Source organism: Plectropomus leopardus, chromosome 6, assembly GCF_026936395.1.
Source record: "Plectropomus leopardus strain MGB_pleo_1.0 chromosome 6, ASM2693639v1, whole genome shotgun sequence".
Taxonomy (NCBI): Eukaryota; Metazoa; Chordata; class Actinopteri; order Perciformes; family Serranidae; genus Plectropomus; species Plectropomus leopardus.
Window position 1 is genome coordinate 6,478,455 of NC_142181.1, and position 26,127 is coordinate 6,504,581.

The 26,127-nt window shown below is 39.1% G+C and overlaps 1 protein-coding gene across 1 annotated transcript in view; it reads right to left on the reverse strand.

The window, feature by feature from the left end:
• The window catches only part of LOC121943375 (calsyntenin-2-like), a 303,089-nt gene that overhangs the window by 78,979 nt on the left and 197,983 nt on the right, over positions 1 to 26,127 (reverse strand). The window contains exons 6-8 of the mRNA XM_088078593.1: positions 14,580 to 14,765; positions 11,536 to 11,793; positions 9,519 to 9,640 (exon numbers count right to left, since the gene is read on the reverse strand). Of these exons, the coding sequence (XP_087934719.1) occupies positions 9,519 to 9,640; positions 11,536 to 11,793; positions 14,580 to 14,765 (566 nt within the window). The remainder of the gene's footprint in view (positions 1 to 9,518; positions 9,641 to 11,535; positions 11,794 to 14,579; positions 14,766 to 26,127) is intronic.

A 26,127-nucleotide genomic window follows, 5' to 3' on the forward strand; every position in this document is an offset into this window, starting at 1 on the left:
TTAAGCAGGCACCATGAGACTGTCCTTCCAAGAAAAATGACAGCATCAGTCATTTCTGAAAGTGTGCCAAAATGATGTATGTTGACTCTGAAGTGACAAAGCCCTCTAGCGGCTGTGGTAATTATGACCGGAGAAAAGGAGGAAGTCAGGTGAGGGTTACCGTGGTCTTACTCCCAGCTGGTCAAATACCGGTGCTTGACTTGTAAAACAATATATATATATTATATCATTATTTTTATTTATTTTTTCACCTATGTTGTAAGTTTGTTTTGAAAAGAGACCATGCATTTAACAAGCTGAAATCACATTTCCAGAGAAAGCCAAATGGCAGACTGAGAGGCTGTAAAATTAAGTCAATGCGGAAGTGCCACAACAAAAACTGCAGTTCATCACATGGCCACTTAAGGCTGGCTCTAATGTTAAAATGCCCAACATTACAGCAGAAATAAAAATGTTTACAGCCTGGTACAAAAATCAGTATTTTAACATTTGTGTCAAAAGAGGGGGGCGTACCTGGAGCATCACAGTTTGACCTGTTGGGCAACTGAGCAAGCATCAGTATTTGATGAGGTGGGAGTGAGACTGTGTTAGTGAGGGTCTTATAGAGTGACAAAAGGATGCGTAGGGAGGTTGGGTGGTGGATCAACAACACATTTTAACAAAGGAGCCTGCTTGCTCATTTCCTGTTTCTAACTGACAATAAACCTTTTTTTTCATCACTACGATCATTCCTACACCTTAACCACATAGTTATTTCTGTAACCATGGTAACATAGGTCCCATAACCACAACAAAGTAGTAATTCTAACCTGCCTTAACTAAGGACTTATTTTGACTCAAACTGTGAACTTTCCCTAAACTAAATAAGGCTGATTTTGTACCTTAACCTAACCAGAACTTAGCTATAGAGTTGTCACATCATAAAAATTGTTTCAACAGTGGTTTGACAGTTTTGGAAAACAGACAAATGATGTTGTCCTGCTGTTGGAGGCATCAGATCAGACGACACTATGTATCCTTTTTAACGGCATGAAGAAACAATGTAGTTTGTGGTTTAATTTGGAGGACTTGTTGGCACTGCTGTTGTTTGGTGTTTGTTTGGTGTGGAAAAAGGGATATGAAAAAAACAGATTACATTTTTAAAAAAACAAAATCCAGATTTTCATTCAGTTATTTAGTCACTGAAAATCCGTCTCAGCTAAATGACTAAAATTTAAAAATGTGTAATACCTGTTATTTCACTTACCTCTGTGATGCGATGTTTACGGATCAAAATTGCACCATCCTCATTTGCACTTTAATTTGGTGCAAAATGAGAGACAGCTGCAGGTGCTATTATGCAAGCCTGTGTTAATGGTTTGTGCTCCTCAAAGCAGGTCTGGGCCTGAGAGACAGCCAGTGTGTGTGAATACAGTGTGCCTTTTCTCTCTCCAAATCTCTTTTCTCTCAGAGCGAGACAGATTCTGTGTGGACCTTTACCATTTTCTTGCAAAACACATCTTTTTTTTCTCCACTTCACATTAAAAAAACAACATAATTTCATAACCTCATCAGGTAGTGCGGTCCCTAAACATACCATAATTTACTAACAAGGAGTTTTTGATGACAGCAGTCAACAGCAGCACATCAGCAATTTGAAAATGCCAGATGCTCGACGATGAAATTGTGCTCAAGAGATGTTTGTTTTGACAATAAGCTTGGACCAGTTAGGAGGCAACTGTGGGGGAAGATCATGCCAAGTGGTTGGCAAAAAAATATGCTGCTCTCCATCTTTTATTGTTACCATGACTGAGAATGCATTCAGCCATTGTTGATGTGCACAATGGATGTGAGCTCTCCCTGAAATACACATTTGCACCCACATGTGAAGATAAAAAAGGGAACATATAAATCAATAGTGAAAGACAAAGGCACTTGAATTGGTATCATAAGCCTGAATTTACTGTCATAACACATCCTAAAGTCCATTATATCTTCAGGTTTTGGGTAGGAGATGATGTACAGGGCTCCCATGATCATGAAAAACATAAGAAGGTCGTGGAATTTCACATTCACCTTTTCCAGGCCTGGGAAAGTGGAATTTGTAAAAAAGTATTGAAAGGTTTGGAGAAGTTCTGGAATTTTGTTACGTGTAATGAAATCAATTATTACAGTAACAATCATGGAAAACCTTCCAAGCTAATATGTGTTGGTGAATTACAACATTTTGTTTAACATCATGTACATTTTTTCATTTTCTCCTGGTCTTCCATCTCTCCCTTCATGTATGCCAGCTAGCTGGAATTATGAAGGAATTTGCTATATTTGAAAAATATCAGGCAAGTACAAAAAGAAAAAAATACATATTATGGTTCCTTGAAAAGTCATGGAAAATATTTTAAACTGTATCCATGAAAGTGTGGGAACCTGATTTTTCCTTAACTTTAAAGGCACACTGGTCAATATTTTTATATGAACAATGTGTCAAATGACTATGTACAATGTGAAAGGGATTTTTCATAGTGATGAATCCATACAGAATTATCACCCAACTTTGCAGTTTCCCACAGCTCTATGGAGCTTTTTAGCATCTTCCAGTTTATTGTTTTGGTCTTATATAACTTAACTTTACTGTTTTGGTTCAGGCTTAACACTCACTAGCATATAGCAAGCTGTTGTCAGCGAAAAAAGCTGATAAACCACTTAAAAACTGAGCAAGTAAATGGCCTAGATTAACAGGCAGTGCAGTGAGTATGAGACTAACCATTTAAACAGTTTGCTGCTGTCTCACTTGCTTCACCCTCCCTGAGTCCTTTTAGGACACACAGGCCTTTAAAACTGTCACAAGCACTCTGTATGGACAGCAATAGGTTACATTTCATATTTTCCACTGCTGTCCACTTATAAAATCAGAGCAAGTCCCCCCTGAGAGTTGCATGATTGCTTTTCTGCAAAAAAAAAAAATACGTGTTTTCCATGGTGTAGCTGACGCCTTCCACATTCAATTTAGACTCCTGGTAGAAATATCACTTAGATCTCAGTTATCTGAGTCTTTTCTTTTTATGGTTCTTTTCTTAGATAAAAAGCTTAAGGTGACTTCACATTGATTTTCCCCTCTTGCCAAAGTCCCTCTGTCCCCTTGGATGAGGACACAATGCAGGCTTTGTTTCAACTGTACAGTACATGCAGCATTTTCCATTCATCTCTCTGCGTGGGACACATTATCCAACTCCATGGAAACATGTAAGCATTGAAACACCACAGTAAACTATTATTCACCAACCTCAAACAAAAATTGTATGATTTATGGTCCTGATGGGTAACTGGTCAGCATTTCATAACCACTGTGATGCAGCTCAAAATGTGGGACATGACCCAAAAATAGCCTTTGAAATGATTTGCCAATTCTAGTGTGGTGAATTTGAGGTGTAAATGTTGTAAAACTGGTGGAAATTACCAGACCTTCATTTGTGCTTGCAAAAGCAAGCAAAAAATGTCCTCCATTCTCAGTTTTCTTATTGTGGCCATTCTGACTTTAGGTTATGCTAACTTTGCAACTCCCACCTCCATCATAAAGAACTGGAATAGCCGCCAAAACAGCCAATAGTCTTTCAGGCATGAAGAGTGAGTCTCCTGAAGTCTGAGAAAGAAAAATCAATTTTACACGAATCCCCCCCAAAAAATGTTCATCTCTGAGTCCACACCAAAGTAAACACAAAAATTAGCCCCATGGTTTAGCAATTTTTGTTACCTTTTAGGATTGCCAAGGTAACAAGCCAGATAACCAAGCTAGTTGTTAGTTGCTACTGATTGATCTGTAATAAGTACAAAAATGTATTAGACTACTTATTGTTATAGAACAACAGAGTTATAGACTTCAACAGAGGTTAACAGATATTACAAAAATGTCTCAATAGGCTTAACCGCTTCTCACACACACGAGTAGATTACTATGTAGCCACATGGACGTATAAAATGAAGTGGATATAAGCTCTTCCAAAAAAAACCCTCCACTGAAAAAAAAAAAAAACCTCTTCCGTATAAAACTACCCTGACCTACCATATTATTGGGCCCTTAGAGCAAGCGCAGTAGCAACTTGCCTGATAAGTGGCTGGCGTCTTCCAGCTGTTAACTTCCCGTTTAGCCCTTTGTGGACTCAAATTGAGATACTGAGATACTGGGTCATGCTAACTTTGCACTCGCCACCTGTGTGATTGCAAAGTTAGCATGACCCACATTCAGAATGGCCAGAAGTATAGAGAATAAACATCTTAAAATACTATAATTTCTCTCGAAGCTGAGAAGATTTAAGCAGCTGCTTTAAATAACAGAATATTTTCAAATGTGCTATTAAGTTTTCCAAAGAACTCATCCCTTACAACTTCCTATGTATCCTTCATATAAAATGTGGATGATCAAATCTGTTAAGATGCTATCAACAACTTAATTTAGCACCCTTTGAAAAAGGCTTGGCTGCTTTGATTCAACTAAGTTTGATTTCTTTGGATCAATGCAATAAAAAAAGCTTCACATGCTCTCAATACACTGTGGAAGAACTTAAGTCTGAGTGTGGGTGTGTTACTGAGTAACTCTTTCAGCCTTTGAATTTCCTGGACACCTGTGTGAGCCAGAGGCTATTTTTTGGACCGTGTAGACTTGATCCAATTTTCTACATAGTTATAACATATGCAGGGGCTCACTCAGTACTGGCTCATGCAGAAAACAGCTTCAAGATTGACAGTCTCCTTTGAAACGCTTGAATGCAAGTCTGCATTTAAAGAATATGAAACCGCACACAAAAGACACGTTCAATACAAGCTCAATGCAAAGCGCTTCAGTGAAGTCAATAAAAACCTCAGGCCATCTCTCTCAACAATGCACACAGCACAGATAGCAAGGCTTAAAATACCGAATCACACTGAGCACAATGGGTCTGGACACATAAAGCCAAATATTCTTTGCCTGTTATTAACAGATAGTACACTCGCTTTTTTAGCAGGTAAAACTAATATCTGCAACCATCTCTCTGCCTCCATTCCAGTCATTATGTAGCGACTTGCAATGCCTGATTGGATTGTATGAGAAATTAATTGGACTTCTGTGATAAACCAATGTAGGGAGAGGAGGAGATTCTTCTGAGGAAGAAGGGTTCTCTGGGCTGGAAGAATTCAGAAGTTCATTTTGTTTAAAATATATTAGCAGGTGAGGAAGAAGTGGCGAGGAGGCGAACGGAGATAGCAACTTAATGAAAGTTTCCTTTCATGCCCCGCGGTTTCAGAGACAACTATTAACAAGCGGGAGGGAGATGAGAGAAAGGACGTAAGAAAGAGAAAGAGACTCAGAAGGTGCTCAGGAAACTTTATAACTTTTAACAACTATTGTTCACCCTGTTTCATGCAGCCAGTAAAGTCTGTAGAAAGTTTCATCATGTAGAAGTAATAAAATAAATAAATTGAGATCAATTTAGACAAGGCCATAGAATTCACAAACTCTGTAAAGAATCTCTTTATTAATTTTAAAACTGTCACAATCCAGCCTAATCTGTCAATTTAATTTATGTGGTTGCAATGTAGCATATGAGGGGACCAATTTAAATGTGTGCAGAGATGTAATGTGTTTTATCATGAGTGAATTACACTTTATGACACTAGAATTACCACAAACAAACAAGCTCATCAAAGAGAAAATTACTCCCTCTAGCCTCTAAACAGCATTCAACCCTGCAGGTGCACGTTGCATTAGCTTGATTGTTTAACGGCACATAACAGGGAGAGGGAGCTGTTCTTTCACTGCAAAGTGACACATTGTAGAAATGTGAAAGGCTGACTGTAAAATGACTTTTAAAACATTTATCGCCCAGAAAAAAGAAAAGGAGAACACCTTTAGCAAAGTATTTCTTTGTGATGTGAAGCAGTGGGATTTAAGAGAGATGTCGCAATTTGATGTTTAAACAAGATTAGGAGTTGACAACAAGTTGTGATGCTGCACAGCAGTGCGTTAAGCTGAATGCTAATGTCACTGTATACTAACATACTCAAAATAACAATGCTGATGTATAATATTTACCATGTTAGCCATCTTAGTTTTGCAACGCCAGTAAGCAAACATTTGCTAATAAGCACTGAACACAAGGTACAGCTGAAGCTGATGCTTTGTTTTATAACACTGTATTGAGTGCTCGATCCTTCAGTGTCATAATCTATCTTTAGCCATCTGACTGAGCAACTCTAAGGGATCTCAAATTACTAGCACAGACAAATAGTGCACAGGCCTATGAAACAGGAAGTCATCAAGGGTGCACCACTAACACTGACATTTTTCCTATAATTAGATTTTTTTCAAAAAAATCACAATATATCAGGTTACAGTATCATAATATATTGCAATGTAATGAATCATAACCCCTAAACCATGATACATATTGCACTGACAGATTCTTGCACTTCTAAAAGTTATGAAAATCTATTTAATTGCTGTTGAGAAATGTCACTAAAACAACAACAACAACAACAACAACAACAAAAAGTCTACCACATGGTGGCAATACAGGAAAAGTCAGATGGTCACCAAACTTATTAGGATTCATCCTTTGGGGACCATGCATGTCTGCACCAATTTTTGTACCATTCCATTCAGGGGATACTGAAATATTTCACTGGATACATGAGACTTTAACCTGTAGCAACCAGATGAAAAGTTATTGGATAACAAAGTCAGTCAGAATTATCCTCTGGGGACCATGATGTCAGCATGAAATGGCCACATAGTCCATCCAGTAGTTGTTCACATATTTCAGTCTGAAACAAAGTGGTTGACCAACTCACAGACCGAACTCTCCATCCCTCAAGTCATGCCGCTATGGTGGCTAGTAAAAAATCAAATGTTTACAGGGCTGTATCAAGGATTTTGGAAATACTGAGGTCATGAGTCTAAATTCCCCAAACATAACCTTTACCCCACACTAAAAAACTCTCAAAAGACCAGACACCAAAAAGAACGTCTACAAACTATGTATATTTTACATTTTATAAATGACGATGTTTCCCCCACGTGAATATTTTCTCTAAATCTTAAGTTCTTAAATGTAAGTTTTATGTTTTTTCCATACTGCCAGAAACAAACTGATTTTCAAACTAGATTCTCAGTTCAATTTTAATTTGTGTAATGCAACTTTCTTTTCATCTTTGCAAAGAAGTCTTGAGAACAGGTCAAATACACACAATAAATATGTATTCTTGGGAACTGGCATTAATCCATAGAGATCAGTTTCCAAAAATACCACCAAGTTTTTTAAGTCTTCAGTGCAGCATGATGTTCATTTTGTAAATGATGGTCTCATTTGGAGTGAAACAGATGATAGGGTGGCCTGCTAAGGACACAGCTACCTTGTGATTAACAAACTGCTACCACAGCAACCAGACTGGGATCTCAGTCAGATCAAAAGCTCACTCCTCCACACTTCCACGCTCTGGTCCAAATAAGGTCACTTCTGGCCACTTTGGCAGTCACAGATGGTGATTGCCAAAATGCTGAACTTGAGGCTTCAAAACATTGTTCCACAAGCCTTATATAGACCGCAATGAGAACCCTGTACTAAAATCTCTCCAGATTACATCTCACGCATGTCATGTGTCATCAGGAAGCTGACGGATGACCTCTTTCATGCCCTCAACCCAATCAAGGTTAGAGATGCGTCAAATCAGCCCCTGGTGCTGCATCTGGAGGTCCAGGCTCAGCTGTGTGCCCCCCCCTTCCCTTAATCAAATGTCCTTGCTGAGCAAGGGCTAGGTTTTTCATGATGAGGTGACCTGACTTTAAAGACAGCTTCCTTGATCAGCAGACAGCTATCCACACACACACACACACACACACACACACACACACACACACACACACACACACACACACACACACACACACACACACACACACACACACACACACACACACACACACTCTTGGTGTGGACATGTTCCTGCCTTTGTTTGCTTTGCCTGTTTCTTCATGTATCACCTCAAAATATTTTGAAAATTCAATGATGCTTGCACTTAATGGATTAAGTGTTAAATAAGAATTGCTTGTAAAACTACTGACAAAATGACATACTTCAACCCACGGATCATTGAATTAAAGCAATGACATATTTTAGCTGTATTTTTCTAAAAAAAAAAAAAAAAATCCAGTCTTGCTTACCTATACCAACAATTCTGTACCCAAAGAAAAAGCCTCTCCAAACAATGTTCGTAATCATTCCAAATCTGATCCCATGTCAGGTAACACAGTGTTTTATCTCTGGAAATTGATTCCTGAGAGAAATGTTCATACCACATGCCATGCAATGGCTAAAGGGAGAAAGTTGAAAAAAAAAAAAAAAACAGTTCTGGCTATAATAAAATATCAACAGGAAACACTTCATATCCATGGCAAATATTTATTGCAGGGTCACTAAATCCATTAAAAAAAACTACACGGTTATTAAGTAGAGTGAGATGAGAGTTTTCCAAATTAATCAGGGTTAATTAAAGTTTAGGGTTTTTTTCTGGATTACACATGCAAGTGCTTGAATGTACTGACAAACACACACAAAACCATGAATATATTATTGGCTCCTTATGGGCAAACAGTCAGTAAGAATCTGTGGACTCACTCCCTTATGAACCAGGGGTCAGAGTCAGACGTTTTGGGCTCAGGCCAAATTTAGGGGGGTGCCTGGCCATGCCGCCCCAGGGAGATTTTTATTTTTTTTATTTTATTTTTTTTTTTGCCATTGTGCCATTTGCAGTTTTTTGAGTTTTTCAAGCCATTTGAGATACTAGAGTTGTAAAAAAATCATCCTGTATAGCCTACATCCTTTTTTGTATCTTTTTTTCTCCAACTACCTTCATAAATCATAACTATATATATATATAGTTATATGTACAGCCACCTAAAAAGAGGCAAAAATTGTCTGATGTAACTTTTTTTTAAAGTTATATGACTAGGAAGGAATTTGGCACAATAAGCATTACTCATCTTAAAACCTTTTCTTGGTATACTATGCTGGAATATTACAAAATAAATATTGACAAACTGACAAATCAGCCACATTTGAAACAATGCCATGACAAATTGGGCTACATTAATTGCAACTCAAGAATCCCCAACAATAACGAGTACATGTGGTCCTCAGTCCTCTTGTTTACTTAATTGTGTTAGATTTCTTAAGGGAATAGCATAATAGGATAAACAGCATGGGCATAAATTATCTGTATGATGCAAACAGGAAGCTATTTTCAAAACATAAAACATTTGGGACTGGAGCTCAGGAAGCTACCTCCTGCTCCACCTCCGTTATGAACTTTATGCCACACTCTGAATGTTCCTCAGGGTGTCTTCTAATATTATTGCAAAATACAGACCAACATGGATTAAGCAAAGAGAGGATGTTTAATACAGGTTTAATCCAGCCTAGAGGCTTCATTCCTGCCTCTGAGTTTAGCCCAAAACACACAAGTTCCCCTGTCTGACACATACATCCCAAAGCATCCCCGTGTCGTACCTGCTCCAGTTTCCAGTGGAACTCGGCCGGTCTGAAGGTGTCCACCTGGGTGAAGTCTCTCCTCAGCAGGAACACCAGGCGACAATTGTGGACATACAGCGAGTAGTGATGCCGGTTCATCTCTGTGGGCGGAAGAGAGGGTGGGAGAAAGCACCAGGGACCAGATCATCACACCTACTCACTGTCATGGAAACCAGACATTTAGCTTTATGAGACCTCACTAAACTGGGGCAGCGGCACCGCTTTGAAGGGGGCCAACTTTGTCAAGGTCATGTCACATAATTTTTCACTGAAAAGTTCAAAACAAAATCATCCCTTTGAGCAAAGCATGCTATGATGTTTCTGAATTTGTTATGCTGGATCATTACAGGGCTCCAAACCTTCTTTGGTCTAACAGTATTTGAACAGACCTTTTTCCCCAAATGCATCACTTACAAAATATAGTCTGTATAAAATAAGCCTAAACAAATGAGGAAGACAAAAACAAACAGCTAAACTATCACCATTATGATATCAATGTGGATAATAAGATATTAAGTTAAATTTCACTAGACGTGTTTATATATGTATACATTTTTCTAGGAACAATTATGCATAGTATCCATAATTACTGGCCTTTATTGCCTCAGTTGGTGTTTCCCAACCATTGTGTGTAGCTAGTGTATGATGTACAATGGCTACAATGTTAATTGGTGAATTGACCCCCAGACACACAGTGCCAAAATCATAAATCAGAGGTTTGATCAGTGCGTCATATCCGCTTGGTTGATTAACAATGACTACTCTCAAGATTTTTTAATTTTAAACCATTTCAGAGACACAGCATCTAGATGAGCATTTAACTGACTGTGGGTAGTGTTATGGCCAAAAACCAACCAGGAGATAGTCCATCTCTCAATACTGTTTGACTTCTACTCAATGCACTCTAACCTGCTTATAGAACTCAGTCAGAAAAGCATATATGATCCCACTAAATCAATTTTTCAAAAATAGGTAACAAATATGGAGTTTAATCTAAAATAAAGTTAGTCAGCTGTAGTTTTTTTCTTTGGGGACTACTTTCCGCTGCGGATTGATACACATCTGGTATTCTAACATTCTCATCCCAAGTCTTCACAAATTGCTACTTTGTCAGTGGACTTTCATGTCTATATATTATGCACTGGGCATTCTCCTCTGTCTGCTGTTGACGCTAGGATGTCAACAAAAGCATGCGGTTAGGATTAGTCAACAAAAGCACATGCTTAGGTTTATAAAAATTCATGGTTTGGCTCTACATATATTTGGTAAGTGAACACCAGGCTACCAGGTGAACATTCGGAGTTTGTTGGCCCATTCACCATCCAGGGGACTTTCCAGCTTATATTACATCGTTACCTGTAGCGTTTCAACCAGACGCCATCCAGCGGTGAATCATACCACTACAACAGGTGCTGTTTGACTCCATTATAAACTGATGCCATCCATCTGTGCATCACCAGTTGACTAGCAGTGTGTCATAACACCACAAAAGGTTCCGTCCAGCCGCGTGACAAAGTGACATTTCCCGGCAGCGTATCATGCAGAAGGTGGCTTTTAGGATTTGTGTCTGATGCCGAAATCAATCACAAAGCAATGGTATATGCCTGCTACAAAATGAGAACGGGATGGGTATTCCAGTGAGCATTCACTGGAGCAGGATGGTATATTTTTGTAGAATTAAACACAAATTTACTACAGTGCCCATGTTCATTATAATAAAGGAATTTGTCACCCAGTGCAACAGTGTGGCTCACTGATGTGTTTTTATAGTTTCTGGGCAACAAGGAAACTCTCTGGAATGAAGGAAGAGGATATAACAGGCTTCAGCTACACAGACGATAGTGGGATCAACTCATTGTTATTGGCTTTTCATGGGATTTGTAGACAGTGAAAAAAATATATTGTAAAATATTGCCAGCTTTTTATAATTACTATATAATGTGATTCAATAAAATATAGTTTTTCAATATCAGTGTCAGTCCTTTCTCACACTCACCAGTCTTGTCGGAGTTACAGAGTAGTGTCTCCTTCTCGGCTCTGAGCCCAGGACTCGGTCCATGCTTCATCCAAGTTGCTATGGTGAACTGATCTGTCAGATTCTGGGGAACCACCCAGTCTGGGATTTTAGCCGCCTGATGTCCGTCAAACCTGAAGATTAAGTCACTGTCCCGGCCGCTGTCAGTCACCAGAGAAGCAGTCCAGTTGGTGGCAGTGCTGGGGGCAGGCAGAAGGTCAGTGCTGCCCGAGGAGGCCCCTGAGGTCATCACCATGGGAACAAATAAGAGGTGTGACAGAAGATGTGTCAATAACAATCACTGCGGATATGCGGTGTATATTGGCCTAACCTTGGCTATGATTACTTATGAGTGAGGCAGATGGCAGGGCTTAATATGTAATCAATGGGCCGAGATGGATGGAGGATGTGGGTATTGATTCATGGCAAATGAAACTGACTTTCAAAAGGAAAGACATGTGAGTCACGGTTCTCAAACTCAGAATAAAGCTCAACACTAAAACATGCCTCTATGGTAACAGAGAGGACATATTGACCGAGTTCTACGGTGACAAAAAGAGTAGACACAGGACAAGGACCTGATGAGAAAGATGAAGAATCAGCCAATCACATGAATGGTTTACAGCTGAGACATCCTGACACACCGATCACGACTGCGCCGCATTGAGCCATCCTATTTCCTCTCTCCTTTCACTTTTAAAAGCAACTTAATCATTCTGATGTTCTTATGAAGGCAACCAGGCCAAAACTTTAGTGCACTTGTTTGAAATGATCAGAATAAATTGGTGAAATGAAGATTCGTCAACTTTTTTTCTAAAAATCTGTGTGTGTACTACCTTTTTTACATTTGGGTATTTAATGTTGGAGCTATGAGCTTTGGTAAAGGCCTAGTCAAGTTTTCTTAAGTGGGATTGCATTTGCAATTCTCTGCTGTGTAGGGCTTTGAACAAAACAAAATTTTAATATCTAAAAAGTCCTGTCTAAACAAGTTAATATCATTTCGTGTATGTTACATTGAGAGTATTTTCACTGCTTTACCCTGTCTGACAGTGATTTCTAAAGCTGTTACATTGCAAAGCCAGACTCCATTGAGAAAAAACGTAATTAAACCCTTCGAAATGGTCCGCCATGGACTATATGGGTTTTTTTGCTTTTGTTTTGTCACTTCTTGAAATATCTTCAAATGCTTCATATCACTATAATCTGTAAGCTAATAGGTAATACAAGTAAATAAACCATAATAATTGATTAAAGTATTGAATTTGCATCATTAAAAATAAACACAAAAATTTGATGTTTTTTATTATTTTTAAATAAAACAAAATTAAAAAAAATAATAAATAAAACATAATTTTAAATAAAACAAAACAAACACACTGTTCTGGTATATATTTAAATGTAGAAACATAAAGAAAATATTTCTTAACACTTGACAAGTTATTCACACTATCCATTTCACTAAATTTTTGAGATATGCTCATTTTTATGAACAGAGTGCAAAGGTGTGATGGAGTCATTATTCTGCTGTTTGCTTTTTTTCCTTTTTATTTATTTTTTTCAAATAATTATCTTATATCTTTTTGCTAATTTCTTGCTATTTGGGGGGCATTTTTGCCTGTCACCCTCCCATGCTTTTGAAAGAAATACAGCCAATTTGGTCAAATATCAAAGGCATGCTTTCAAAGACCAGTAAGTATGACTTCATAATTCCCTTGACACAATAACGTCAATATGTAGACTCCTCTCTTTATTTTCCAACTGTCACTTTGACAAACCTTTTTTTTTTTGCATGTCTTTCACCTTGCTCCACAATTTCTCTGTCATGCCCTTGCCGATCTATCTCTGCTTTGCTGTGTGGCAGTGAAAAATGCATTTCGTGCGTTTAAACCACATTTATAAATAATTTGTAACAGCTTATGCATGGTAATAAATCAAAGCCAAACGGGAACCATGCTGTTCCGAGGAAAAATTGGCAATATCAAAATTCACCATGTCTCCCTTGTCCGACAAATAATTGCAACATGCATCTGTTCGTTTCTCCTAATAACACAGCGTTAGCACATTAATTGATGGTTTTCCCCCCGTCTGTAAAGCTCTGTTTTTCTCCACCTCATACTCATGCCAGTGTCGACGTTCTGACTCCAGTAATTAGATTCCCTCAGTAAATAAATACGCATCGACTTCTCCAGCACCCAGCTGCAGCCTTCTCTTTGCCCGATGTCTTTGTACATTATCTCAAATTGATTGTGCTTTAAAAAAGCAATTACAATTTATTCTATTCGCTATCAGATAACGATTATGAGGTGCCTGAAAAGGACTCTTTAGTGGTAAACCATGCATGGACCGGGAGCCAGGGGAGGCAGGGAGGGGACGTTATGCATTCAGATGAGCTGGAATGGGGCTTGTGAAGGCCGTTAGTCAAAGATGATGACTCCAGCCCCCCTGCTGGCACTGCAGTGTGGATGGGGAGGGGGGAGCGGGTAGGCTCGGCTGCTTTGTTGGAGCTCTGGGCACCGACACGGCAGCTCGGCTGCTCATCAGTCACCGAAGAGAGAGCGTGGCTGCATCTGAGGCAGCTAATGCCCTCGCTCTGTCACATCATTAGTGACACAGCTTTAAGTTGCTATTCTTGTGCCTTCATTTAGCACAGAGGTTTACCAGGGACACAAGCAGAGATAAGAAAGCAACATGGACCGGGAACTTTCAGATGTTGATTTAAAAAGGGCAGAGAGTGGTGCCTCCGGCCCTGTCTGACCCTGGTACTCTGACTGTGGATCCCACTGATGCTTTTAGCAGCAGCTTACTTCACATTCATTGCACTAACTTTCAGTTTGCCGCCTCAGTCAGGAGTCATCTTTGATCAGCCATCTACAGTATTTTCTACATATCCACCACGATCCTAATAGCCACAGGTCCAACTCTCATGTGATTTACTGCCAGAAGTGCACACTCAGTCTGAGCTGCTCATCATTCTGTTCACACATTGTGATATTCAAAACAGAAATGTCTTTGTTTGCAGAACCAACCACAGAGTTTCTGTAGGGATTTCTCCGAGTAGGTCTCACGATCGCAGCCTTTCCCGATGTGGCTGGTCTGCAGCTCCACCGTGGTCCTCACCGAGGACAGCGGCCCGCCACAAGTCTCCAGGTGCATTTTCGGAAACAGCTGCTTACTTCCTGTCCCTGGCTCATAGTCCACTCGCTTACTCCAATCTGGGAAAAGAAAAAAAAGATAGGGAGAGACAGTGTTATGGATGGCAGAGAGGATAGAATAAAGTGCAGTCTGTCATTGAAACACCAACCCTGCTGCCGATGATTATCTGAAATTATATCTGATTTTCACAAGTCCACTTGTTGCTTTTTGTTATTGCACTGTTTTTGGGGTTTTTTTCCACCTCATTTTGTCCACTTAGGCTACCATCAAAACAAGACTCCATTTCCAATTTTTCACTGTCACTGATATTTCTGGCATCACAACTCAATATCCTCCTGGCAGAATGTGCCCAGCTAATGAAATTTCTGCATTGTTGTTGGAGTGCAGTGCAGCGCCAGCATTAGCGGGAGTAGTCATTACGCTGTCACTGTCTGTCCTGTCAGTGTGCGAATTGCATTTTCTGTCCAGGCAGGCTATTATTTTGTGCAACAGTGATGTTTCTGCTTTTCCCTTAATTTTTCCTCAGCCTTTGTGTTGTGAATTGGTGATTGTCTACACAGTCTCTTTCCAGAGATAACAAGAGAATGAAGTGCAAAATTATATTGCTTGTTTTGTGTGTAGATGAGTTTTATTTACCAAGAGCTCATCTCAATCATTATCAGAGTTGTAAACTGCGTACCCAGCAAATGCTGTCAACACAGATTCCTAACATTTGCTCAGTCAAAACCTGTCAGTCCGTTTCTCCTGTTATACGCCAGCAACACTGCATCATCACTGTGCTAAACTCGTTCTTTACGAGCAAACCACCTGCATACCATACACACCTAATGAGTTCCTATCCAGCCATCCGTCTATCCATCTGTCTATCTATCGAGCTTTCCTAGGGAGGAGCTGGAGGCATGAAGCCGAGCTGACGGGAGAAGAAGAAAGCCAGTGTCTCTTTGTTGCTCACTAGCCTGTTAAATCTGCCATGTTCGCTTCCTCATACACTCACCACCTCGTGCTCCAACACATACACACACTGCATCTGTTTTGTACTTGTTGTACCTCCTCGAGTCTGTGGGTGCTGTGGGCTGCTGCAGCACTGTTACTATGGGATTGTCAGCGGCTGTGATGAGAATAGGCACAAACAATGGTGCACGCTAAGCGAGAACAAAAACGCATGCTTGAGCACTAAACAAGGACACAAACATAAAAGGCTCTGCTGATTTATAAAATTCTGTATCTTTCTCTCACACACATTTCTTTTGCACACAATTACTGCATATATTGTATATGCCGCTATGTCCTCTTACTAGTTGATAATCTTGTATTGTACCTGATTCTGCAGTCCCTTTTGTAGATTCATGGCTTAAGGCTAATAAAGTATAGCTGGCTGACGATTCAGGCACCAATTCTTAGAATCATTAGCAATGACTAAGGACCCACAATTACAGGGTAACTAAACTTCCTAACCTTTTTCAGTTGAAAAGTAATAAACAGTATATGGCTATTTAAATGTGTTGCTGATTGATTCAGGTCCAACAGTTAATATTTGAGTGCAAAGTATTATAATTCTACATGTAGTGTATAACTATGCAGGGTGACCGTCCTCAAAAGGTCGCTGCCATCACTTTTTGTGTGTGCTATGGGCAGGGAGGTGCTGTGGATCAAGAGGTGGCATGATTGGGTGACAAGGCGGGCCTTAACCTCCCTCCTAGCCCCGCTCATTTCTGAGACTTTAGTTAAATTCCAGGGAGGAAAGTGTTACTCTTAGTTACTCTTTAAAGCTCACAAAAATAGCAGACTACCAAAAGCTGGCTTTGTATGATGGAGAAAATAGCTAACCTCGATGTGAGTGATTTAAAAACATCCTGGTTACTTTTACAGCAAAGGTTTATCAGTTATTCTTCCATTGTCTCTTTTCTCCTTCCACCAATAGCCAAAGAGTACTGCAGGGATGATGTTTATTTTTTTGATAAGCTGGGTTTACATTACTTATTTTATACTATAAAAAGGGGGGTTGACATCAGGCTCAAAAGCTAGTGTACCAATCAGTGGAGCTGTCCACAAGTAGTGGGACAGGTGTATGGGTGGGAACTTGATGTGCAGACTCTGGCTCCAAATGATGTCACCAGCACAAGATGGCAGCAGCCCTATCCAGGATATTTTGGCTTCATTTTTATATGAGAGATGTGTTGTCTATCTGTTTATATAGTCTATGGTCTGCCAGAAAAAAACAAAAAGCAAACTGTATAACAGCAACTTGTTTTTTTTACTCCAGTTTTTGTATAAAACAAATGATATATCAAATAAGCTTGATACTGAACATATAGAAACGTGTTTTATCCTCTAATGTAACTCTCTACAAGAGAAGTGAAGATTGCATTTCCAAAAAATGTTGCACTACTGCTTTAAGCAATACAGCATTTTCCCTGTAAAATCACATGTAACATCACATCACGTATGTAAACTGCAGAGCAGATTTCAGAAGAAGCTTCAGTTTTCTCACTAATATCTCTGTTGTAGTTGTTGTAACACAGCAAAGATGACTCGATACTAAAAGGCTGCAAACTCCTTCAGAGTGAGTTATGTGTTTGCTGAATTGGTTTTCTGGCCTTTGTTTTTGCTTTGCCATGCTGAGTGAAGGAATGACGCTGCACCTTTTTAGATTTAGGTTGCTGTGAGGGCGTAGCAGATGCTGTGGTAATAGCATACTCTGTTGACAACTGGGAGTCAAATAACCTGTCGAGGACTTGGCTTTAACACTGCCAAGCTGCTTCCACACATAAAGAGGGAGGGGAGGACAGGGCACACCCTGGTAAAGGATGCATGAGGAGTAAGAGAATGTGGAAGGATATAAGAGAAGTAATGGGTTGAGGATGTAATGTGCATATGTGAGGAAGGGTTGGGTTGCGTTTGGAAGTGGGAGATTAAGGTTTATGGGTTAGAGAGCATTGGACAAACATGAGGGATAAGGGAAAGTGCTGACTGAGGTGGTTTCACTCTCATCATCCCTTAATAGTTTTTAAGCACATGGAGTAAACGCCTGTAGGCAATTTGTTAGAGGGGGTAGTGACCAGCGTCCTCTCACTAATCCTGGTACCTTCTGATATTTTAAAGCATAAAAGGTCATCTGCTACCAAAGAGCAGAGCACGCAAATTACATTCATACTCTGGCTGGGCAGCTGTCTTTTTTTGTGTCGCTCTCAGGATGGCAATCATGGTTGACTGGTCAGTTAACCAGTTTGGTCCTTATGAAAATATCCCAGCATTTTTTTTCAACATATTGGCATTCAATTTTGAATGAAATACATTCATGCACCCAAGAGGGCAAATCCAAATGATACACAGCACCACAATCTGGTTAGTGTTGTCAATTTTTCATTGTAATACCTCCACATCTATAAGATAAACTGGCCCAAAAATATTCATGTTTCCCACAGGATGCATCCTAATGATTTTGTGATCCTATGACTTTTCTTTCAGCAGCAGACTGAAATTATTTGGTTTAGACTGAAATGTCTTGGCAACATGGATTGTTATGAAATTTCATACAGAAGTTCATGCTCCCTACAGTGTGGATTTTAAAAAGTTTGATAACCCACTAACTTTCATTTAGAGCTATCATCAGGCAAATATTTTACTTGTCCAAATGATCCAATTTTAAATGGTGGTTTTTACTAAATATCTGCAATACTAATGGCATTCCTATCAACCTCAGGCTGATAACTAGCATGGTTCGAGCAAGCTAAAATGCTAAATGAAGTTGGTAAACCTGGTTAACATTACCTGCAGAACATCAGCATTTTAACACTTTAATCGTGAGTGTTAGGATTTATCTCATTACAGCCTCACAAAGTCACTGTAGTGTGACTCATGGATGGAGTACAGGCCCAAGGGCCAAAGGCGACAGGGCCCCCCTCGCCTATCTGCAAAACTGCTATTATTATAGCATACCGACCACAAAATTCTCAAAATTACTACAAAGAGACTCAAGATAACCACAAAGAGACAAAATCAACAGAAAAACCCCCAAAATAAATTAACCTCAAACAGACTCCAAGCGATAGCAGAGACACAAAACCAAAAGACTAGGAGAGTATTATAAACGGCAGCTATTATAGCAGTGTGTAAGAAGACACAATGCATAATTATAGAACTCTTTAAAATTCCCTATTTGTGCATTTTTATCAAAAATGTTGCCACTTTTTTTTTTACATTTTTTTTTTATCTGCTGCCATAGACTGTCTTGAATGCCACAACTTGTGATACCGCACTGATGCTCATTACACACAAAGGTGTACTGTAAAACACTGGGTTATTGGCCCATGAGTGACCTCACTAAGACAGAAGCTAATGATGAATGTTAACAGAAGTGTTCAAGTGCATCACCCTCAAATATAATGAGGAATGGGCTCACTGGTGGAGACACAAATGAGCTAAGAGGAGCGTGGGAGTAGCACATCGTGAAAACATATCGCAAGACAAAGTACATTAGCAGATGTTCTCTCACACCAAAAGACACATTTCTTTTTAAGAAACATCTCCCCTCCATGCTAAGGTCTGAGGTGGGGGGGTGTTGAAACAGTGTGCAACTACTGAAGTAGACATATAAGCTTTTAAGGAAAAGACAAGAAAATGAACAGAGATACACTCTCACCACAAAGCAAAAACAGTTTACTCTTCATTTCATTGCCTCTGTTTAGATAAGACCCATACAAATAGCTTCATACCACTGATAAATATTTGGCAGGCGGCATTTATCTTTAATAATGGGAAACACTGCAGCAGTGAAATGAAAAACGGTCATTTGCCAAAAACCTACTGGACTGCACTGAGGTGTGTTTACGGTGACAAAAGAAAGAAACACATCTCTTTCTTGAATCTGTGCCCTTTTTAAATGCTTCACAATGGCACCCACTTCAATGCTTTGAAACACCAAATCTTAAACATAATCCTTCTCCATGCCAAAGGTTTTAATCACCAATGCGCTCCTTTCACAGGTGGTTTTAAACTAATTTAATACCAAATACTTTCCAAAGAAACCTTAAGTCAGTTCATGAAATAATATGACCTCTTGCTCTACAATATTGATACTCTGACACATGTTTTGATACTTTGTCACCGAGGAAGATTGTAACTTTCCTGAGCCATTTAAAATGAAATAAAGGCATTGAGAGATTGACATAATAATTTTCATCTGACATTGTAATGACCGCATAGTGTTTAAGTCTCTATGTGGGATTTTTAAAAAAGCTCAAACTGACAAGCACAAACTTTCTATAACAAGGTGAATAAATGCAGGATAAGGTTGATTTTTGCCAAGTTGTAATATAACCATATGCATTTACCCAAATGCTGTACATAATAGTAACTTCTGCGTTTTCCAACCTGGATCCTATTTTCCCGTTTTATTTTGTCTATGTGACTAACAAACAACTTTTGAATTGGTTCAGTATTGAGCAACACCATCTGCAGTGGGGTTAAAGGCTACAATGCAGTTCTTTGCAGTCGATAAGCACCATCAGTTTTGCCACTGATGGGCTCAGATTGCTATTATAAGTGTCTGACAACATTATGGGAAGGATCCTTACAGATATCGACCTTTTAGCAAAAGAGTAGGGTTCTTTATGTTTTCACTCTTCGATCACTTCACCTTCACTCTTATTTCACTCTTCCAAGTGACCCTTCCAAGGGTCCAAGTTGAAAAGTACCAAAGTTACCCTTTAAAGATATACTATGCAGGAACAGAAAAACGTAATCCCAGTCAACCATCACTTTTGACCCACTACAGATGTGTATTGGTGTATTTTTCTCCGGACACTCTCACATTTATTCCAGTACATTCTGTTTTACTATACCACATTATGTGACTACTGCTACTACTGTAGTCCTTGTTGATACTTTAAAGTATATTCTGCTGATAACAAAAGACTTTGAATGCAGGACCTTTACCCAGAGCAGAGTGCCCTTACAGTGTGCAGAATTGCTAGTTTTAGAAATAGATCTGATTAATTCCTCTGCTACTGAATTCTCAGTCTTACATTGTTACAGTGACATTTTCTTTATCATTACTGCAAATCTTGCATACTGTCAAATACAATTTTGAGCAAGGTCAACATTTTGTGATAGTATGTGAGTTAACCTTTGAAATCCAGTCCAATTCACCATCTCTACAGACAGGTTTGTACCTTTTTGTTTCAGTCAACTGAAACCATCACATATGTTATACACTGCCATTCTGAGCAAGGCTTTCTACATGCACGCTCAACCTTCATAAAATGGTTTATTTCAAGTCTGCCTGTGTATGAAGCAGTGGTTTCTGTAATCTTTCAGAGCCATTACTAAGCTGCATTTGTGTCCCTGATTAATAATTTAGTCCTATTTAAGAGTCTCTGATGGACTCTGCTGCTACTGATGCTATCCCCCACAGGTGCAGCATGAGCTCCCAAATACACCTACTGAGCAAACAGGGCCAACACATTTACACTTTTAGACATGCGTCCAAAAATCACACAGAAAGCACTTGCACTATGTGATTTGGATGCCTACATACAGACACACAGAACTACAGACACATTCAGTGCACATGCACTCAGTACTGATACACAGGCACAGTAAAATACAGACTCGCTCTAAAGCCCAACTGTCTTAAAAGCAGTGTGGGTTTAATAGGAAGCTATTTGGTCTCTATTGAGTAGTGTGCTCGCCTGCAGTACACTGCACAGAACTCTCACAGCAGACCCTAGAGTTTCTCTCTGAGAAGGTGAGAGGAAGAAGAGAAGCAGAGGAAGCAAGGCAGACATGACAATAACTGTGTGGAGGAAGAAACTCATGGCTTTGATCTTTAACCAAAAAAGCAACAACAACATAAAAACATGTATGTATGCAAGCAAAAGTCAGCTGTTTGTTTTTTTTTTAAATGTTTCATAGTAACCTGCGTATGAAAAGACCAGCCCGTTTTCATTCTGAAGTTGTCAAATACCTCCACTTTTGTAGTGCTTTGATGCCAAAAGCCAATTTTAGCATCTACATGACTGGATGTCATCTGAGAACACTGCCAGATAGAATCATTTGCGGTGTCATTACATGCTGGTGGACAGCTGGACAGTATGATGCGCAGACGGTCAGCGTCGATTGAGAATGTGACCAGAAGGAACCTGCCATGTCCGCATGACACAGTGCTGGAGAGCGTCAGGTTGAAATAATGCTGGTAATGACATAATATAAGCAGCACAAAGGTCCCTATATGGTGGGCCAGATGTGCTGTGGATGGGTCTAACAAACCCTAGACTTTCATGCAGGAGTTTGGTGTTCGCTTCTTGTCTGAATGAAGTTTTTTTGTTTTGTTTTGTTTTTCTGCACCTTATTATGTGCCTCTTTTGCCCAAACTTAACCACCTGTGCCAACATGCATTTTTTCGATGTCCTGGCATTAGTTTTCATGCTCTTTTGTATGCTAAATGTAACCAAATGCGGCGTAATCCTACCATTTGCATATGTTGGCATCAGGGTAGAGCATCCCAGGATGTCAACAACAGACATAGAAGGATACCTAGAGTGTAATATGAGATGCGGAAGTCAAATGCAAAGCAGCAATATGTGACAATATGGGATGAGAACATGTTGGTTTAAGAATCATGCTCTAAATATTAACTTTGAGTTAATGATCTTCAGTTGTCACTGCAGTATATATAGACATGGTGCTACATTATCAATATCAGAAGTGAATTAATAACCATGGATACATAATGTCAAACGAGACAAAGAACTGCTTAGGTTGTCAGTATGGACTTCATAACTGTTTTAAAATGCAAAATAATGGAATTGAAATCATGTTATTTAAAATGTGATTAATTGCGATTAACTATTGAATTTCTGAGTTAATCCCAATTTTAAAAAAATATTAGTTTGACAACCGTTATCCCTTTAAGACTACAATTCCTACAGTTATACTCAGAATACCAATTGACTAACCTGTACACAATGCAAAAACAAAGAAATATGCAAATCAGGAGGGAAACTTTTGTTGCATTTTCTAAAACTTTCTTTGCAGTGAAGGTATTTTGTCTTCCCGCTAGATTGAGACTCACCAGCTCATGCAACATTGCCACGCAGGTGTTCTGTTTGCTTGCAGACATTTAGACACACATATAGTGTCCAGTTACAGTACATAGACATATCCACTGCTGTGCATGTACCTACATACAGCTGAGGTAAGTTTCCAACCTCTTCTTTAAAATGAAGGGTGTGAAAAGCAGAGAGTGAGAGACGGTGAGGAAGGGAAGATGGATAGAGGTGCTTAAGAAAATGATGCATCATCACACTTTCACGCTGTTCCCCGTCTCTCGAGGGAAGGGAAGAATGTGTGTGTGTGTGTGTGTGTGTGTGTGTGTGTGTGTGTGTGTGGGTGTGTGTGTGTGTGTGTGTGTGTGTGTGCAAGTTGTCAGGAAGTTCTTGCATGCTTTGAAAGTGTATGTAGATGTGTGTAGGATGATGGTTATGTGAACATATTGTGTGTGCGTGTGTATGTGCATGTAAAAATGCTGACACTATGCTCAAGTAGTCAGAGGGGGTCGTCATTACTCGTCCCAGCCATCAGTGGAAGAGCCAATTTCCATTTTAAAGAACACTCTGCTCCACTTCCCCTTCCTTTCCTTTGCTCTCCACCTCTGTCCTCCTCCATCTCCCTCCTCCAGTGAGTGCCATCTTCCTGATTTCTCCTCTCCTTTCCTGGTCGCCCTTCTCCCTGTCTCTCTCTCATACCCTACAATGCCCCAAAGCATTCATTTTAATGCGTTCATGCATGCTCTTTGTGTGCAACACAAGATACTTTTATTTTTTTACTTTCTTGAGTGCATTGAGAGCACTTACTTGTTTTGATGGTGCACAAGGCTTGGGACAAGTAAAACGAGGGGCTTTTAAAGTGGTTGTGAAAAAAAGAAAAGTCAAAAAACTGAACAACAAAATGAAGAGTGGTGAAGAGTAAATAATATAATCTATTTATCTAGATGGAAGATGCATTGTTCTTTTTGAGGAGTGGCTCTTATGGACAGAAAGACGACTCCAAACTAGTGTGATTGATGCTCCATACTTTTTGCTATAAGTATGTCATATCAACTCAGAGGGTTCATGTCAATACATCACTGCTATCTACAGCTTGTTTCTTCTGATCTTAAATGGACAAAAATGAGTTTATCATAATGTCTTGCTGCCATGAAGAAAATAAATTGACAAAGAAAAACTTGTGAGAATCATCCCTTGATACCAGAATCAGAAACAGAGCGGGAGCTGCATAATCAGCCAAGATGTGTCCCCATTCCATACTGTATAACCATTCTCAGCAGCTTTTGAATATGTGGTGTCTTTCCCTAAAATGTAATCAGCATAATGCATATTAAAAATGATTGGATTTTTGATGAACACCACATTCCCACATTGTAACACATAAAGGTAGTGGAGGCTCTACTCAAGGCTATAAATTAAAATAGCAGAAGAATTAAATTTGTGGTGGCATTTATAAGAAGCAATTTGATTGAATAGTGCACATATGATATATTACCTGGTAGAATAACAGAGTCAAATATTTTTGATTTCTTGTATACTAACTGCAAAACTGTGTACTATTAAGATTTCTAGTTTTAAGTAGTTAGCACAGTATGTGATATGGAATTGGGTCACCGTCAAAATGTTAGAAGATGATGAGTCCAAAGAAAGTGTGAAAAATGCCATTTGAAAACATTTACACATGAATTTGAAAGAGGTTTTATCTGGGTTAGATTAAAGATTATTGATTTCAAGTGTTTCATATCCCTGAAAGGACAGTTTAAAAAGAGAAGTACAAAAAAAAAAATTGTGCAAGAATCTGCAAAGCCAATTGGGCTTGAACAATATGCTCACCTCCTGATTGCATACATCACAATATGTGGATATTGATTTGATCTGTAATATAATTTTCAAGTATTGCAATTTGATATTATGATCTATTGCAATTTTTGGGTACTTTTTTTTAACACTAGACCATCAGAAAATGTTTCAATTCACACTTCTACAGAGTGTAAATCATTAGGCAGCTTTCATAAGACAATGCACATCAAATGCCAGTCAGCTTTTATAACTTTTAGTATAGCTACAACATTACAGTGCAAAGAAATAAGGGACATTTACCAAGAAAAGCTTCTTTTATTTAAATAAATGATTCAAGTGAAGCACTTTGTGACTTTACTTTGTGGGAGGTGCTATATTAAAGTCACATTGTTAACTTACCTGGTAAAATGAACATGTACAATTGAATGACTAAAGAAAAGTATTTCTGAAGTAAAATTAAACTGCCAGAGTTAGCTGTCCCTGCAGTATTTTCCATACACTGATTATTTGGATTATTTGTGGTGGCTGCCACACTATCAACATTGACCGTCACAAATTTATTTTCTAGTATTTAAAATTGCTAAAATCTTACTCTATTGCATGCTCCATTTGCTCACCCCCTTGCCCTGCTCTCTCTCTCTCTGGTCACAAATGAGACAAGAACTAGCTAGCTCATGCACCTTGCAGTCCCTCTGCCTAACTCCTCACCACTAGCAGACATTTTGCTAGTAAGATAGCAGGCAAAAGGTCCAGAAGACAGACTTTCAGTAATAGCTGTAGAAACTTTAAATTAGCCAGCAAAATCTGTGTAACAGCAGCAACAGAAAGTTTGCTAATCTGCCGAGTAGTTTGAGCTGTCTGATATCAAGTTACTGTTCTAGAGGGTGAAAGTCTGTGTGCTCACACCCGCCACCATTTGTACCTGCTCCGGCTTTGCTTTACTGGAAACTGATGTGACGTCATGTTACCTGTAGATCATCACAATGAAAGCGGCAATGCATTTGCATTTTAGCGATTCAGGTATTTTAAAAAATCTATAAAACAATCTATTTGAAAAATAATCATCTGACTTAAATTAATCATTTTCCTCAACCCTAATATCCCAATTTATATGTTATTAAAAGTTTTTTTTCCCTATAAAACAAGCTTGAAACCATCATAAATATGATCAATATCACCTGTCAGCACTGTCTGTTCTGTGTGGTACCTGAGGTGACAGAAACTATTACACTAGTTTTTTCTAAAAGTCTCTAATGGGATAATTTCTAATGAAATTGCACTTTTTCTCATTCTGCTGGATTCCGCGGAAAGCCTCCTAAAAGACCCCAATTTCATGTCTAGTGTAACTCTAATTCTTTTGCCCCCTTCGCGGATTGAGTGAAAATGACAATTTAATCCTGGGTGTTTAGAGTGGAGACACTGAATTGGCAAAAGTGAGCCAAAAAGTGTTTTTCTGAGGCCCTCCACCTTCTCTTTTTGCCGCCTTGATTTTCATCCTGCTCATGATGGCAGCAGACTAAGCGGACTACTCGAGACAGCCCACGTCCTCTATCTTCTCAAGGGGGATCCCGAG